Genomic DNA, 19,073 nt, shown 5'->3' with positions numbered 1-19,073 from the left:
TCACTGTTTGTGTAAGTCAAACAAAAGTTCTGGAAGGCAATGGTATAGGAGCAATTACGTACCAGAATCTCCAGGAACTAAAATGTTAAACGGTGTGTATATGTGATAATATATGACTGTGACATAGGTAAATAGAAACTAGCATAAAACATGTTATTTTAACAGCTGTACTTTGCTACATTACACATGTATGATTATTAACGTCGTCATATATTATCTACGGTTAGTTATTCTCCATCTACATGGTCAACTCTGTCTCCAACGATTCTGTTAAATACATATGTAAATAAATGACATGAAATGGATCCTGGGACAGTGAGGTGCATGGGGCCTTGTGTACTGTAAAATACTCTGAACCAAGGTAGTCATTTCTTCAGAGAGTGGCTCTGTCTGGACCAATTATCCAATCCTCTAATGAACTAATTATGGCAGCCTGAAGGCAATGATTGTAATTATATACACAACCACAGCATAGCCACCTTACTTGAAGCTAGCAAGACTTTCTTTCACGTTTTCTCCTACCTTAAAGACTGAGATTGGAGACATGTCAGTCGTCTTTAAGAATGACTATGGTTACACTGCATATTTGTGTACATGCATAGTGTACACATGCATGCCTGCATTATAAAAACATAAAAATGCTCATAAAAATGTATCCATTAGTCCACTGCCTCTATTCTCCCCCTACTGACCCTCATTCCTGCTCAAACCATCCTGGAGGGGGGAGAGCGAGAGAAAGAAGAAATAAAGGAAGAGAGAGGGAGAAAAAGGGGAGACCCTGATTATTCTTCCCACCGGGATGGAGCAACGGGCTGCCTTACAAATCCCCACGCTTCTTATCCAGCCTTTCCTAAATACCCCAAAAGGACAGGTTTGTCAGTGGTGCTAGGCAGTAGCCTTCTCTTCTAATTGCACTCTCCTACATGACCAAATTCATTCTGCTGTAAATGTAGTTTTATGAGACCTAATTCATTCTGCTGTAAATTTAGTTTTATGAGGGATGGTCACTAGACATCTTTCTACATTATGTGATTCTACTATACTGTATGAGGAAATGTCAACACTACACGTCATCTTAAGGGTCACACAAAAACGCAGGCCAAGCAAAACAACTGACTGAGCGATAGAGAAAGAGGGGAGGAAGAGAGAGGTGAGAAAAAGTGAGGGACTGACAGCCCCTGATGGACGTGAGATAACAGGTATTTCTGGGGGTCTGCTTTTTTGTGAAATTCGACGCGACCTGTGACTGTTAACAAGATGCGTCTCTGCGGCGGACCTAAGATCTGGGCCTATCATCGGCTGCTAAGAGCGGTGGATTTCTCAGGTCTTCCGGGTCCAGGCCCTGTGGCGGAAGGCTTCAGAGAGAAGAGACACAGGTGCAGGGGGCTATAATTAGAACTTCCTGTCTGACTGACTGGCTAGCTGACTGGCTGAGAGGACCCAAGCTGCTGGGGTCTGTCTGAGGAATCTAGCTGGAGTGCCTGATCAAAATGAGACAAGAAGCAGAGTTATGAGCAGAACAACTGTATGAGAGAGTATGAGTGGAAATCAGAAATGCATTGTTTAGCGGCAAGTGGGCAAGGAGATCTTGAAGAGGGTTGGGAGCTGTTTGGTAGATTGTGAAAGATATTTGATGTGCAAGTTGTGGTCGTTTCCTTCTAACTGCATGACTTGTTCTTGTAGAGGCTAAACGACCTCTGTCCAATAAATAAGTTATAAAATTGCAGAGGTATAACAAATACGCCTTCATGTGTCCCTCTCACTCAACCTGGAGCCTATATAAATCCTCCCTACACCAAAAATTCTACTTTGATATATGCTGCAATATCTTATATCTGCAACTCTCCAACTCAATGGAGAGTTGAGTCCAGAGGCATCAACAACCACAAACATTCCTTCAAGGAATATATATATATATCAATGTGGATTAGCCTCGTCAAGAAGACTTAGGAAGATGGGAACCCATAATCTAATGCAGACTGATAGATAATGGCCAGCGGTACCGGTAGATTGGTGGTTATGACGTCCTATTTATACTGCAATGTTAATTCAGGGAGACCGGTTCAGTAACATATCTGGCACTTCCAGCAGAAGTCGTTTGCGGCCTGCTGACCTGGCTGGTAGGGGGGCTGATCCGTTTACTAACACCTGAGCTGGGGAAGTAGTTCAGCAGCTGCAGGGGGGAGGTTGGGGGTCCGATGGGGGCTTACCGTGGTTGCGAAGGGGCTGCAGATAAAGGAGGATCTCTTTTAGGCCGGGTTGTCCAGAGGAACCTCAGAGAAGCTGCTGGTCATGGCCCGTCCTGAGAAAGTGTGTGAGAGAGAGAAGAAAGTGTGAGAGAGAGAAGAAAGTGTGTGAGAGAGAAACAAAATAATGAGGAGACAGGGCATAGATGAAGTGATGACTGTGGGGAGTTTTAACCCTAGATCTGTGGCTACATTTCACCTGCTAATGGTTACTGAAGGATGCTTGAGTAATGGCAGCAGGCCTACAGTCAGGATACCTGCCAAAGTAGAACATTCAATACTGATGCGATGGTAGAACATGTGTTCTGAATCATATACTGTAGAACCATCTGACAGTAGTGGGACTAAACAATGGAATCCTACAGCCATCCTTACGAGTGACCCTGCAGCCACGGTTTACAAATGTTCCATGCATTTTTGGACCGCTGAACGGCTGAAAGGACAACTGGCGTTCTCTCTTGGTTTGAGCTCTGCGACATGTCTTAGTAAAGGGGAAGGGTCAAACACACACATCTGCTGCTAACCACTGCCTTTCACTTGCCATGGCTTGACCATATAGTGATGCTTTCCATTGGTTTTGACCAGACATTGAAAACTGACTCAAGTGTCCCCAGCGTTCATTTATGTTCCACTGCTGTGAGAAACGCCACTGCTATTAGAGCCCAACTGAATGTTGCTTTAGAAAACGACAGCTTGAACTAACTGTCGTGTTGAGTTGTTGGTTCAGTCTTCACCACCCAATTATAGAAGAATCCTTCACACTGAGATATGGACATAGTCTGGGAGTTGTGGTGCTATCACCATGCTGTGTTAATTACATTCTCACCCAGGAGAGGAATGTTCAAGGCATAGTAGAACACTTCTGTTCAACATTGTATCCCTGAGTCAATTACAGAGGAAGTGGATAAACCAATCTGTCTTGTTGTGTTTTCAAATGACGCAAAGAAGCGAAAAGAGAGGTGTGATTTGTTTTTGGCCAGTTTTTTTAAACAGCGAGGAACAGTTTTCAATTAACGGCATCAATAGACATAGATACCATGACGTTAGAAGAAGATGTATACAAATGTTCAACGGAAATGTGTATTCTTTACCCCAAGCCGTCAGAAAGACACACATACACACAGAGGTTGTAGCAGATATTGAACTAAACCAACCTCTTGGAGTTGTTGAAGCGATCCTGGCGGTGATGCTGGTGTTGTTGTTGTTCTTGTTGGCCTCCATTGAGGTCTTATTGGAGACAGTGTTCTCGTCATCAGTCTCCCCCGCTGGGGCCTCAGGGGCCACATCTCCAGGGGCCCCATCATCAGGTTCGTCCACAGGGCTGGCAGGAGGTGGGTAGTCAGAGATTTTTTCACTATCTACTGCAGAGAGAGTACAGAGTTTAATCATGTCAGTGTCTTAACATATTATAGTAGAATTATACACACAATATCTCTGAAGAGCTTGCCACAGAACATTTCAACACACCCATTAATGCATAAACCTGTATTTAACACATGTTCACCCAAATTCCAGCTAAGAAAGGCATATTTACCTTGCTCTGCAAGACTGTGCTTTGTCATTACCCCTAAGCATTACTATAATGATAGCATTTCCTATCTGAGTCTCCTGGCCGGCAGTGTTTCTCTTTCTGTTTCTACAAGAATGTTTCTGCTCACTTTGACTGTTGGGGGATTTCTCCTCTACTGAACCAGCTGATCCAGGCCCAGGCCTCTGGTTGGTCGCCTAATGAGGTCCTGATTACTGACCGGGCCTTGCTGGGAGAGCAGCACCACACAGCTGGTTAAGAGCTGTGGGAAAGTATGGCCGCCTCATTATTATCTTACCCAAGGTGATGGGGGGGGGACTGAGGGGGATGGTGGGGACAAGGGTACTACGAGGCTGGGGAGGGTAACACCACTGCTGTTCTGGACATATCTGCAGCATTATTCAGATCTGTAAACCACTATTTGTTAAGCACCATTGCTACCTCTTGTGAGGACAGACGCCGGGAGACCAGAAGCAAGTACAGGGAGTGAATATTTAATAGATAACAGACATGAAACAAAACACGGACAGCGTCTGGACAAGAGAAACATAACATTATTGCTGACACAAACTGCGGCTATGGAACCCTGACCTGTTCACCGGACGTGCTACCTGTCCCAGACCTGCTGTTTTCAACTCTCTAGAGACAGCAGGAGTGATAGAGATACTCTGAATGATCGGCTATGAAAAGCCAACTGACATTTACTCCTGAGGTGCTGACCTGTTGCACCCTCGACAACCACCGTGATCGTTATCATTTGACCCTGCTGGTCATCGATGAACATTTGAAAATCTTGGCCATGTTCTGTTAAAATCTCCACCCGGCACAGCCAAAAGAGGACTGGCCACCCCTCATGGTCTGGTTCCTCTCTAAGTTTCTTCCTAGGTTCTGGCCTTTCTAGGGAGTTGTTCCTAGCCACCGTGCTTCTACACCTTGCTTGCTGTTTGGGGTTTTAGGCTGGGTTTCTGTACAGCACTTTGTGACATCAGCTGATGTAAGAAGGGCTTTATAAATACATTTGATTGGATTTGATTGAATATATAGATAGGAGTCAATCAATAAAGTGATGGAGTCCAGGTGAGTCCAATGAAGCGCTGATGCCCGTAACTATGGTGACAGGTGTGCGTAATGATGGGCAGCTTGGCACCCTCGAGTGCCAGAGAGGGGGAGCGGGAGCAGGCATGACACCTCTGGCTACTGTGTGTGTGTTCATGTTTTCCTGCCTTATCAGGACCACAATGTCCTTTTCATATCCTGAATTTGTTAAAATCCTATTTTTGGCTTAAGGGTTAGGTTTCGGGACTGGGGTTAAGGTTAGGTTTAGGAAAATAGGATTTTGAACGGGAATACATTTTTACCCCTCAAAATGTCCTGAAAATGCACTCAGTGGCTGGTTGCTAAAGCTAATCCCCGTCATTAGTTCAATTTCTTCCAGGCCCCCGACACGCTAATATACTGTCCAAGGGAATGTGGGAATGGAGAGTGAGATCTGTAATTAGCCTTGATGAGAGCTAAAATCAGTCTCTGGGACCAGACTCCATAATTGAGAAAATAAAGTGTCAAGGTTGGTCGCCGGAGCAGTTGGTAGAGATTAAGGTTGTTTCAAGTCCTCCCTCACAGCTGGAGCCAAAGCTAAGAATGAGAGAGTGACAGGCAGAGGTACAAATTGAGAGTGGCTGACTAATTAGAGGCCAAGGTATTGCTCTGCATGCTAGCAAGAATGAATGATAATGTTAGGGTTTTTCATAGTTTGTCAAATATGGTTACAAATATATACAGTACCAGTCAAAAGTTTGGACACACCTACTCAATCAAGTATTTTTCTTTATTTTTTACTATTTTCTACATTGTAGAATAATAGTGGAGACATCGAAACTATGAAATAACACATGGAATCATGTAGTAACCAAAAAAGGTGTTATAAGTTTTGATTTGTTTATTATTTATATATTTGTTTATATATTTGAGATTCTTCAAAGTAGCCCTTTGCCTTGATGACAGCTTTGCACACTCTTAGCATTCTCTCAACCAGCTTCATGAGGTAGTCACCTGGAATGCATTTCAATTAACAGGTGTGCCTTAAAAGTTTATTTGTCGAATTTCTTTCCTTAATGCATTTGAGCCAATCAGTTGTGCTGTGACAAGGTAGGGGTGGTATAGAGAAGATAGCCTTATTTGGTTAAAGACCAAGTCCATGTTATGACAAGAACAGCTCAAACAAGCAAAGAGAAACGACAGTCCATCATTACTTTAAGACATTAAGGTCAGTCAATGCGGAAAATGTCAAGAACTTTGAAAGTTTCTACAAGTGCAGTCGCAAAAACCTTCAAGCGCTACGATGAAACGGGCTCCCATGAGGACCGCCACAGGAAAGGAAGACCCAGAGTTAGGATAAGTTCATTAAGAGTTACCAGCCTCAGAAATGTCCTCAGAGTTCAAGTCAGACACATCTCAAAATCAACTGTTCAGAGGAGACTGAGTGAATCAGGCCTTCATGGTCGAATTGCAATTTTTTTTTAAAACACTACTAAAAGGACAATAACAAGAAGAGATTTGCTTGGGCCAAGAAACACAAGCAATGGTCATTAGACCGGTGGAAATCTGTCCTTTGGTCTGATGAGTCCACGTGCAATTTCTGGTTCTAACTGTGTCTTTGTGAGACGCAGAGTAGGTGAACGGATGATCTCTGAATGTGTGGTTCCCACCATGAAGCATGGAAGAGGAGGTGTGATGGTGTGGGGGTGCTTTGCTGGTGACAATGCCGGTAATTTATATATAATTCAAGGCACACTTAACCAACAAGGCTACCACAGCATTTGCAGCAATACGCCAATCCCATCTGGTTTGCGCTTAGTGGGATTATCATTTGTTTTTCAACAGGACAATGACCCAACACACCTCCAGGCTGTGTAAGGGCTATTTGACCAAGAAGGAGAGTGACGGAGTGCTGCATCAGATGACCTGGCCTCCACAGTCACCCGACCGCAACCCAATTGAGATCGTTTGGGGTGAGTTGGACTGCAGAGTGAAGAAAAAGCAGCCAACAATTGCTCGGCATATGTGGGAACTCCTTCAAGACTGTTGGAAAAGCATTCCAGGTAAAGCTGGTTGAGAGAATGCCAAGAGTGTGCAAAGCTGTCATCAAGGCAAAGGGTGGCTACTTTGAATATATTTTGATTACTACATGATTCCCTGTGTGTTATTTCATAGTGTTGATGTTTTCACTATTATTCTACAATGTAGAAAATAGTACAAATAAAATAAAAACCCTTGAATGAGTAGGTGTTCTAAAACTTTTGACCAGTAGTGTGTGTGTGTGTGTGTGTGTGTGTGTGTGTGTGTGTGTGTGTGTGTGTGTGTGTGTGTGTGTGTGTGTGTGTGTGTGTGTGTGTGTGTGTGTGTGTGTGTGTGTACTTCCGCAAGCAGAGAACTCTTGAAAACAAGAATAGCAAAGTTGACCCTTTTTCTGCAGAGAACATATCTCCCTAAACAAGAGGTTCTTACAACATCATACCAAGTACATAGTAACGCAATCTAACCCTTACATCATGGTACTGAAAAACAATCCTACAAAGTGGAAGTCGACCAAATCGATCAGGACATGTAGGACATTTTGGTCAAGCAAAACCATAAAAAGGAACACAAATACATAAAGGACCGACAACAACCAAAATATTTCAAAAAAGGAGACGGACTGCACTGCAAGGATCTTGACACCCGTAAAGACCATAGAGAGGTTAAGAAATAGAGACCATGTCTAATTGTGTATCTGTGTGTCTTTGTGTGCATGTGTAATTCATTCTAAAAGAAGTTCAACTGTTCTCATTACTTCATACACATAAGATCCTTTCCATTGTGTCCATCTCAAACCCAGTCCTAGTGACAGTTGTCGATCATTTTTAACAGACTTACTTTACAGTCATGGGGCAGCAGTATGCTTTCACAACAGTGGAATTCACACCTCTCCAGGCCATGGTTTCATTTGTTTGACTTGTATCCCTTTTAGAAAGAGCACAGAAAAAAGTAAAGGTGAAAGGTCATGGCCGGGAGAACTTCAAAAGAAGCAGACGTCTGTCGCTACTGAGCTGTATCAAAACAGTAGTAACACATGATGCCAGCGCAACGTCTTGAGTTGATGATTTAAAGAAAGGAGAGGGAAAAAACTACTCGAGGTAGTTACTTTTAAAAGAGCCAATCAAAACTGACCCATTCCACAAAGTGTGACCCAGAGCAAAGAGAGAAAGACAGGCTCAGACATGTCCACAACAGTCACAAAGCCTGGGAAGACCTCTGTGAGAAATAAGAATTCAACCACTTTCAACCTAAATGAAAAGTTATGTCAAAAGGAAGGGCTATCACAGATTGAGAATAAATTAAAACAGCTAATGCTGCATGGTGTTCTCTTCTCTTACTATAACGGTTGATGTTTCCATTATTTCACTGTGTGTGTTTTATTACACAGGTGTCTGATGCCTGACATCCAGGATTCTTTAGCAGGGTTCTACAGTGCCACCATTTTTCTCGCATGTGTGGCAAAATATTTTGCTGTGCGACCTGGACTTGTCATTTAGGAACACCAGTGCACATATAAAAAAAAATATCATTCAAGCTTTATATATTTCTCATTGTGCTCCTAAATGTTCTTGCGTGAGCTCGCCTAGATTTTTCAACATAGGTGCACACGTGCTCTTACTAAAAAAAAAAGTCATCCCTATTTAAAGATGTTTACTGTGCAGATAAGATGGGGTTGAGGACAATACACTTGTTTGACAAGATAGCACTCTGGTAAAAGAGGATATGGTCATCCACAACCAGCTGAGCAGCATATTAGAGCTATGGGATTTTCTGACACAAAACCTGTCACTATTTTGAAATGTCCTCTGTTTAAAGCACTGAGACCAATAGACCACAGTATAAAAGGTAATGTCTTATAACACAAGAACATATTAAAGGTTACATATCAATCAGAGACCAATGAACAACTCCCTCTGTGCTTTGACTCTCCTGTTCATTCTCTAGGGTTTTGTTTCCATCCAGTGGCGGACGTTGGTACGGCACCTCACCACAAAGATGACATTACACAGAGTAGGTTGGGTGCTGTCATTCAATGGCGCAAGACGGGACATTCCATTTTCTAGTGTCTCTTATATTACATTCAACAGATTGAAAGCACTGAAAAGCTAATCATTTGACGTTTTGTAAAGGTCCCAAATGCGTAAACCCTTCCTATCTGGCAGGCAAGCTCGGTCAAATGCTTAATGCTTAACGTTTTGGCAAGAAAACTAATACTGTTTGAACCCAGGTCTGCTGCATAGAGGTCAGTCTCCCCCTTATCTGGAGGTTATCACACTGAGATCAGACTGAAGTCACACACAGACATACACATGTCATACAGTCTATTCTCGCATATCAACCTCCATGAGTCATGCGGCTCTGTTATTCAAAGTATGATCTGACACCAAGCAGAGTTAGCCTGGGGAGTGAGAAAACATTTTACAAATCAAACGTGTTGGATGGATGGTGACCATGGTGTCACAAAGGAGTGGGCAATGAGAGCTGACCCACTAGGCAGTTCAACATCTAGTTTTGATTTACAGTGCATTTGGTTGAGTTGTTAATTAACGTGAATTCAATGTGACAAAAAAATTCACCATCTCATTGGATTTAGGTTAAAAAGTAAGGAGAAAAAATATATAAAAATCCCTAACATTGATGACTTCTTTCAAATCCAATCAGTTTTCTACTTGGAAACAATGTTGATTCAACCAGTTCTGCCCAGTGGGGAAGCTCTTATCTAAACAATGTATAGTCATGACCTAAATTGGCACCCTTGCTAAAGATGAGAAAAAATACTGTATAAATAACATAAATACTGAGATACATTGGGGCAAAAAAGTATTTAGTCAGCCACTAATTGTGCAAGTTCTCCCACTTAAAAAGATGAGAGGCCTGTAACACTTCAACTATGACAGACAAAATGAGATTTTTTTTCTCCAGAAAATTTGTACCCTTTGTTGGCAATGACAGAGGTCAAACGTTTTCTGTAAGTCTTCACAAGGTTTTCACACACTGTTGCTGGTATTTTAGCCCATTCCTCCATGCATATCTCCTCTAGAGCAGTGAGCGGGCAGCCGAGCGGAAATGGAGGAAAACTCGCCTCCCTGCGGACCTGGCATCCTTTCACTCCCTCCTCTCTACATTTTCCTCTTCTGTCGCTGCTGCTAAAGCCACTTTCTACCACTCTAAATTCCAAGCATCTGCCTCTAACCCTAGGAAGCTTTGCCACCTTCTCCTCCCTCCTGAATCCCCCTCCCCCTCCTCCCTCTCTGCAGATGTTTTCGTCAACCATTTTGAAAAGAAGGTCGACGACATCCGATCCTCGTTTGCTAAGTCAAACGACACCGCTGGTTCTGCTCACACTGCCCTACCCTGTGCTCTGACCTCTTTCTCCCCTCTCTCTCCAGATGAAATCTCACGTCTTGTGACGGCCGGCCGCCCAACAACCTGTCCGCTTGACCCTATCCCCTCCTCTCTTCTCAGACCATTTCCGGAGACCTTCTCCCTTACCTCACCTCGCTCATCAACTCATCCCTGACCGCTGGCTACGTCCCTTCCGTCTTCAAGAGAGCGAGAGTTGCACCCCTTCTGAAAAAACCTACACTCGATCCCTCCGATGTCAACAACTACAGACCAGTATCCCTTCTTTCTTTTCTCTCCAAAACCCTTGAACGTGCCGTCCTTGGCCAGCTCTCCCGCTATCTCTCTCAGAATGACCTTCTTGATCCAAATCAGTCAGGTTTCAAGACTAGTCATTCAACTGAGACTGCTCTTCTCTGTATCACGGAGGCGCTCCGCACTGCTAAAGCTAACTCTCTCTCCTCTGCTCTCATCCTTCTAGACCTATCGGCTGCCTTCGATACTGTGAACCATCAGATCCTCCTCTCCACCCTCTCCGAGTTGGGCATCTCCGGCGCGGCCCACGCTTGGATTGCGTCCTACCTATTCTCGCTATACACCAAGTCACTTGGCTCTGTCATAACCTCACATGGTCTCTCCTATCATTGCTATGCAGACGACACACAATTAATCTTCTCCTTTCCCCCTTCTGATGACCAGGTGGCGAATCGCATCTCTGCATGTCTGGCAGACATATCAGTGTGGATGACGGATCACCACCTCAAGCTGAACCTCGGCAAGACGGAGCTGCTCTTCCTCCCGGGGAAGGACTGCCCGTTCCATGATCTCGCCATCACGGTTGACAACTCCACTGTGTCCTCCTCCCAGAGCGCTAAGAACCTTGGCGTGATCCTGGACAACACCCTGTCGTTCTCAACTAACATCAAGGCGGTGGCCCGTTCCTATTGGTTCATGCTCTACAACATCCGCAGAGTACGACCCTGCCTCACACAGGAAGCGGCGCAGGTCCTAATCCAGGCACTTGTCATCTCCCGTCTGGATTACTGCAACTCGCTGTTGGCTGGGCTCCTGCCTGTGCCATTAAACCCCTACAACTCATCCAGAACGCCGCAGCCCGTCTGGTGTTCAACCTTCCCAAGTTCTCTCACGTCACCCCGCTCCTCCGCTCTCTCCACTGGCTTCCAGTTGAAGCTCGCATCCGCTACAAGACCATGGTGCTTGCCTACGGAGCTGTGAGGGGAACGGCACCTCAGTACCTCCAGGCTCTGATCAGGCCCTACACCCAAACAAGGGCACTGCGTTCATCCACCTCTGGCCTGCTCGCCTCCCTACCACTGAGGAAGTACAGTTCCCGCTCAGCCCAGTCAAAACTGTTCGCTGCTCTGGCCCCCCAATGGTGGAACAAACTCCCTCACGACGCCAGGACAGCGGAGTCAATCACCACCTTCCGGAGACACCTGAAACCCCACCTCTTTAAGGAATACCTAGGATAGGATAAAGTAATCCTTCTCACCCCCCTTAAAAGATTTAGATGCACTATTGTAAAGTGGCTGCTCCACTGGATGTCATAAGGTGAATGCACCAATTTGTAAGTCGCTCTGGATAAGAGCGTCTGCTAAATGACTTAAATGTTAAATGTAAATGTAAATGTTTTGGGGCTGTTGCTGGGCAACACGGACTTTCAACTCCCTCCAAAGATTTTCTATGGGGTTGAGATCTGGAGACTGGCTAGGCCACTCCAGGACTTTGAAATGCTTCTTACGAAGCCGCTCCTTCGTTGCCTGGGCAGTGTGTTTGGGATCATTGTCATGCTGAAAGACCCAACCACATTTAATCTTCAATGCCCTTGCTGATGGAAGGAGGTTTTCACTCAAAATCTCACAATACATGGCCCCATTCATTCTTTCCTTTACTCGGATCAGTCGTCCTGGTCCCTTTGCAGAAAAACAGCCCGAAAGCATGATGTTTCCACCCCCATGCTTCACAGTAGGTATGGTGTTCTTTGGATGCAACTCAGCATTCTTTGTCCTCCAAACACGACAAGTTGAGTTTTTACCAAAAAGTTATATTTTGGTTTCATCTGGATCATCCAAATGCTCTCTAGCAAACTTCAGACGGGCCTGGACATGTACTGACTTAAGCAGGGGGACACGTCTGGCACTGCAGGATTTGAGTCCCTGGCGGCGTAGTGTGTTCCTGATGGTAGGCTTTGTTACTTTGGTTCCAGCTCTCTGCAGGTCATTCACTAGGTCCCCCCGTGTGGTTCTGCGGTTTTGCTCACCGTTCTTGTGATCATTTTGACCACACGGGGTGAGATCTTGCGTGGAGCCCCAGATCGAGGGAGATTATCGGTGGTCTTGTATGTCTTCCATTTCCTAACAATTGCTCCCACAGTTGATTTCTTCAAACCAAGCTGCTTACCTATTGCAGATTCAGTCTTCCCAGCCTGGTGCAGGTCTACCATTTTGTTTCTGGTGTCCTTTGACAGCTCTTTGGTCTTGGCCATAGTGGAGTTTGGAGTGTGACTGTTTGAGGTTGTGGACAGGTGTCTTTTATACTGATAACAAGTTCAAACAGGTGCCATTAATACAGGTAACGAGTGGAGGACAGAGGAGCCTCTTAAAGAAGAAGTTACAGGTCTGTGAGAGCCAGAAATCTTGCTTGTTTGTAGGTGACCAAATACTTATTTTCCAACATAATTTGCAAATAAATTCATTAAAAATCCTACAATGTGATTTTCTGGATTTTTTTTCTTCTCATTTTGTCTGTCATAGTTGAAGTGTACCTATGATGAAAATTACAGGCCTCTCTCATCTTTTTTAAGTGGGAGAACTTGCACAATTGGTGGCTGACTAAATACTGTTTTGCCCCACTGTATATTGTATGTTCAACATTTTGGGGAAATTGTATTATTTTATATTAATACAACTGCTCACAGAAAAAATATTTAGTTGAACAAGTAATCATTTAAAAAATGGGTATCAAAATGATTGAAAGTCCGGAGATGGGATGGCTACCACAAATGTTTTATTTTGTGGCCAACTAACCATTTCTTTGTGGATTTTGATGTATTCTTGAGTCCATTCTCTTGCTGGAAGATCCACTTGCGGCCAAGTTTCAGCCTCCTGGTAGCAGCAATCAGGTTTTTGGCAAAGATGTACTGTAACTTTGGGCTCCCAGGTGGCGCAGCGGTCTAAGGCACTGCATCTCAGTGCTGGAGGCACTACAGACACCCAGGTGGTGACCCCAGGATGCAACCAAGTTCGGTAATTCTCCAACGATGACCCTTGGTCTTTTCTTTGCCTAACCATCTTCCTCACTGTGATTGGGGACAGGTTACACTCAGGTCTTCTACTAGACATGCTAACCGCTGTTTCAGTGGTTTTAAACTTTGTAAATGTTGCCCAGTAGTTTCCTTTTCCCCATTGTGATGGATGACAAATGGATTTTTACATGTGTGTTACCAAATTTTTACCCCAGTGAAACAGGAAGTCATGAAAGGCCACAATACAGTTCTTTAAATGATGCATTTTGTGTCACCATGAATAAGTGGCCAGGGACACTTTGCTTTAGGGGGAGTTGTAATATGCAAGAAAACACATGTGTGTAACAGGACAAATATCTTCAAAACTTGACTGCTTAACATGCAAAGCATTTTGGGACTGTATCAACATTGGACTAAAGAAAAACAAAACCAGAGTTCCCCTTTAAACTGAGATGAATAAAAAAATATATATACTAAGTTACTGCTGATTCAATTTTGTTTGATTTTATTTTATAAGAATCTTTAGGGGTGCTGATCATATTGATCTTTTTTAAATTTGTTTTATTACTTGTTCAACAAATAATTTTTCTGTGAGCAGTTGTATTAGTAATATAATGTTCCCATACATTGGCCAGGTCGCAGTTGTAAATGAGAACTTGTTCTCAACTGGCCTACCAGGTTAAATAAAACAATTAAAAAGTATTTGCATTATTTATTTTACACAGTTTTACACTCTTTTGATCATTATCAAGGGTGCCAATGATTTCGGTCGTGACTGTAAATGTAAGCTCTTAGGGACTCTAAACCTCACACGGTGCTCAATTCACTGTTTTGAATCAAACTTGACTAAAAACAGTGATATGAGCAAGAGCCGGCGAGAGCAGTGTGTGGGTTTCTCTTTTCTTTGAAGTTCTCACTATTCCCACACAAGACATCATGAAGTTTTAAAATGAAGTTGAAAAATGTATTATTTCAGCTGTGACTCTGGCCATTTTAAAACGTAGATAACTATGAATGTACAGTATAGTTATCAGCACACATTGACTTCCTTCTCTCTTCTCTGTTGCAAAAGAGGAAATCCACTCTGAACACAAAATCCATTCCAGTAACCAAACAATACGTCACACTTGACAGATCACTGTGCAATAACTCAACTCGTAAAAACTACAAATATAGAATTCTCAATAGAGAATTGTTTCTCTTTTGGGGGCACATTGTCATAGGCCCAGCAAAGTGACCCTACGAGAGGACAGTACATGCACTTGTCCATTGCTTCATCAAGCTCACCTCTTTCTCCCTCACTTCCCTTAACCAGGACCTCGGTGATGTTGAGATCCACGGCGGTAAAGGTGTCCATCCCTGGAGTGGTGATCAAAGAGAACATGCGTTAGCCATGGTTTATAGGCCGGCATTGTAAACAAGAATTTGTTGTTAACTGACTTGCCTAGTTAAATAAAGGTTAAATAAAAAATGGTTACTGCTAGTCTAACACGTATTATCAGTTTGACCACAAGTTAATGTACATTAGCTAGATGCTCATTGTTCTTTTTGGGGTAGTTCAGTTTCTCTTTCTCTCTGCATTGTTAGGAATGGCCCATAAGTAAGCATTTCACTGTTAGCATGGGATGAATCAAATCTAAATCAAGATTTACAGAAGTGTTTTGGTGATGTCTAAGTTTCCCTATTAATGTGTAGTAAATGATCGTTATTGAGGAGAGTGTAAATGAATGTAGTGTATTCTCATCCATACAGATGTATAATACTGCATGTTTTATTCTATACATATTCTATGTCATTCTATGTTGTCACCCTTCTGTGTTGAGGAGTTGTCAAACACGGCATCGGGATCCGCAGTACTCAGAGGCAGATCCTCATGCCTGTCTCGGAGATCTACGGAGTACCTCTGGAAACACAACAGGGTACAACACACACACCTCAACGGGCTAGAAAACAGACAGGCATCTACAGACAATCATTGAATGCTAGCGTTTGTTGAAGATATATCATAGAATGTTAGAATGGATTAAATCACAGAATTGAACTGGACAAACAGCATATACCTTACTCACCCTTGATGCCTTCTTTGTAAAGAAGCATGCTGCTCCAAGCACACAGGCAGCGATGATGAGCACAAGAAAGATGATCAACCCTATCAAGAAGCAGAAAACAATCAATTGTTGAGCAACAAGATAAAAGGCCATGTCATTCTGGACCTAAATGTTGATGTCATTTATAATGTGGGTTAGTCTGACAAATGAGAACCAATTCAGATTTGGTGTCAGAACACACACCGTTGGGCAAGTTTTAACATTTTTTAAATGCAATCATGTTACCAATGTGGGGCGATTTTCTCGCAGAGGGTTTTGGTTGAGCAGTTCCCGCCAAACCTTTTGATTAAAGAGAAGATAAAAGTTGTGTACTGATGGATTCACTTCACAGTGGATTCACTTCACAGTGGATTCACTTCAGTCTGGTGAGATCAACTCACTTCTATTCTCGGTGGTGCTAGTAGCAGAAGTGCTAGCAGTTGTGCTGCTGGTCTCTGCTGGGGGCTTTGATGTAGAGACGTCAATTGGTGAGGGCCAGGTTGTCGGTCCTGGAGAGGCATCTTGAGAAAAATGACTGTTACTTTACCTCCACCAAAGCAGGTAGGAAATTAGCATCGATCAGAGATGGAGCCAAGACTTAGACCCCTCGAGACAGAGACTTTATCGACTGGTCTTGAGGGGTCTCCAGTATCGACCACTGACCATAAACTGACCATACAGTGAAAGCAGCAACTCCAACCTACCTGAACTGGTCTTCAGTGGTGTGGTTACCGTGTGGTTAAGCCTCCCGGTGGAATTGGTTATAGGGACGTTATCAAAAATGAGATCAGTAAGGTTTGGGGTTATGGCGGATAATGTTAAATTATTGTTGTCTACAACCGTGGTATGTCCTGGAGTTGCTGTGTTGTTGGCTGGGTCGGAGGCTGAGGTGGGTTGGGTTACAGTGGGATTGACTGGCTGTGTCTGGGCTGTGGTGGTAGAAGCCAGGACGAGACCTGGAAAAAGACATGGGTATGGTTTAGAATCAGTGTTGGGGAGTAGTGAACTACATGTGTGAATCTAAGTGTGCGTTCTCTAATTCTCTCCTTCTCTCTTTCTTTCTCTCTCTCGGAGGACCTGAGCCCTAGGACCATGCCCCAGGACTACCTGACATGATGACTCCTTGCTGTCCCCAGTCCACCTGACTGTGCTGCTGCTCCAGTTTCAACTGTTCTGCCTTATTATTATTCGACCATGCTGGTCATTTATGAACATTTGAACATCTTGGCCATGTTCTGTTATAATCTCCACCCGGCACAGCCAGAAGAGGTCTGGCCACCCCACATATGCTCTCTCTAATTCTCTCTTTCTTTCTCTCTCTCGGAGGACCTGAGCCCTAGGACCGTGCCCCAGGACTACCTGACATGATGACTCCTTGCTGTCCCCAGTCCACCTGGCCATGCTGCTGCTCCAGTTTCAACTGTTCTGCCTTACTATTATTCTTTGAACATCTTGGCCATGTTCTGTTATAATCTCCACCCGGCACAGCCAGAAGAGGACTGGCCACCCCACATATGCTCTCTCTAATTCTCTCTTTCTTTCTCTCTCTCGGAGGACCTGAGCCCTAGGACCGTGCCCCAGGACTACCTGACATGATGACTCCTTGCTGTCCCCAGTCCACCTGACTGTGCTGCTGCTCCAGTTTCAACTGTTCTGCCTTATTATTATTCGACCATGCTGATCATTTATGAACATTTGAACATCTTGGCCATGTTCTGTTATAATCTCCACCCGGCACAGCCAGAAGAGGACTGGCCACCCCACATAGCCTGGTTCCTCTCTAGGTTTCTTCCTAGGTTTTGGCCTTTCTAGGGAGTTTTTCCTAGCCACTGTGCTTCTACACCTGCAGTGCTTGCTGTTTGGGGTTTTAGGCTGGGTTTCTGTACAGCACTTTGAGATATCAGCTGATGTACGAAGGGCTATATAAATACATTTGATTTGATTTGATGTAGTTCAACTGGTCCTATTAATGACATTTTGCTGTAGCTTGGTGGTACTGTAGTTTAACTAAATTCACATCTTGGTAGTGTTTTCAGTAGTTCATTACTTTGTTGACATGTAGTGGTGTAGCTAACTACTGGAACTACACACTACTTGTTTTTGCAATAAGAAAATGAAGTATGGGTGAAGTAGGAAATAATCTCCTTTCTTTTTTATTTTTTTATTTTGAAATGATCATTTTCACAAAGTAGCTTCGATGTAGTGAACTACTTTTTTTTTTTTTTAAGTTAAAACGACGTTGTAGGCACATTATGCATATTGAGCAGCAACTGTCCCGTAGACGGGACACCGATCCACAACAAGTAAACTATAGTTCCCTTGAGGTAGGGCTCTACAGCACCACCTTTTAACTTGCATATGCACCTAATTATTTTGCTGTGAGACCTGGAATAGAAAAATCAAGGATGTAATATCTCAAATATCTTCCATTGTGCTCCTAAATGTATTTGTGTGCGCCTGCATTTTTCAACTTAGGTGCACACGTGCTCCTCGTAGAGCCCTGTAAGGGTAGCTTTAGTGTAGCTCATCTTCTTCCAATGTAAAGTAATTGGGAGTTTGGTAGACTATAATATCAGAGTAGCTTCCCCAACACTGTCTAGAATATAGAGAGAAGAAACCATTGCATAGATTACAGGTATATATATATATATATATATATATATTATAGATAGAGCATTGATTACATCAGCAGCTTTTTTGGGCAGATAAACTGAATTGACAAAACCGGTTGAGAAAACAATCTCGTATTTGTACAATAACCTGTGCAAAATAATCAAAGACTTGATCTTAACTATACAAAAACAAGCAAAGTACATCAAAGTAATGTTATACTAGATAAAAATTCATCAAGTAATCTAGTGGTTAAGAGTGTTTGGCCCCAAAAAATGAAATCTATTTTTGTTATTATTTTAAAGATAAAAAAATAACTTTGACAGTAAACGAAAGGTCGCTGATTCGAATCACCGAGCCGACTAGGTTGACGTGCTCTTGCACAAGGGCACATCAACACGTCTCCTGTAAGTCGCCCTGGATAAGAGCGTCTGCTAAATGACTCAAATGTAAACATACTGTAAATGTCACAAAAACAGAGAAAGGCAGAGAGCCAGCTTACCCAAAAGGACAGTCAGACAGGGAAAAGTCAACTGCATTTTGTCCATTTTGAGTAACCCTTGTGTGTAGTTCTCTTTCCCTGTTACTCTAGTAGCCTGCTGTAGACTGTGTCACTAACAGAGTGAGGAAATGCAGTGCAGTCTAGTGCATCCCTCTCAGGATGCTGGGCCATGAAGCCACAGAGAACATTCACCGCCACAGGATGTATAATAGAGAAATAGCGTTGCTCAAAAAGTACTGGGGGAAATGACACATTTTTATACAAAACTAACCCCCCCCCCCTTCAGGTCCAGAATTCAGACATTCTCTCAAAAGCAGAGTAATGCTTTTCTATCATCTAGGATTCTGCCCATACCCAACCCCAGACATTTAATGTTTGATTCCATCATTAAAAGTGGACGCTGGATTTGATTCCTGAT

General features: G+C 43.4%; 1 protein-coding gene across 3 annotated transcripts in view; it reads right to left on the bottom strand.

Moving 5' to 3' along the window:
* The window catches only part of LOC115118634 (uncharacterized), a 31,808-nt gene extending 12,994 nt beyond the window's left edge, over positions 1 to 18,814 (bottom strand). Inside the window, exons 1-9 of one of the 3 annotated variants that reach the window (XM_065024914.1) lie at positions 18,656 to 18,814; positions 16,248 to 16,499; positions 15,945 to 16,064; positions 15,790 to 15,843; positions 15,526 to 15,605; positions 15,266 to 15,359; positions 14,744 to 14,815; positions 3,401 to 3,607; positions 2,211 to 2,302 (exon numbers count right to left, since the gene is read on the bottom strand). In XM_065024914.1, the coding sequence (XP_064880986.1) occupies positions 2,250 to 2,302; positions 3,401 to 3,607; positions 14,744 to 14,815; positions 15,266 to 15,359; positions 15,526 to 15,605; positions 15,790 to 15,843; positions 15,945 to 16,064; positions 16,248 to 16,499; positions 18,656 to 18,701 (978 nt within the window). In that variant the 5' untranslated portion in view covers positions 18,702 to 18,814 and the 3' untranslated portion in view covers positions 2,211 to 2,249. The remainder of the gene's footprint in view (positions 1 to 2,210; positions 2,303 to 3,400; positions 3,608 to 14,743; positions 14,816 to 15,265; positions 15,360 to 15,525; positions 15,606 to 15,789; positions 15,844 to 15,944; positions 16,065 to 16,247; positions 16,500 to 18,655) is intronic. The other 2 variants (XM_065024915.1, XM_065024913.1) reach the window with 2 other exon arrangements.
* Positions 18,815 to 19,073: the final 259 nt, after the last annotated feature.

Source organism: Oncorhynchus nerka, linkage group LG11 (genome assembly GCF_034236695.1).
Source record: "Oncorhynchus nerka isolate Pitt River linkage group LG11, Oner_Uvic_2.0, whole genome shotgun sequence".
Classification (NCBI taxonomy): domain Eukaryota; kingdom Metazoa; phylum Chordata; class Actinopteri; order Salmoniformes; family Salmonidae; genus Oncorhynchus; species Oncorhynchus nerka.
This window is presented reverse-complemented; position numbering and strand designations above follow the sequence as displayed.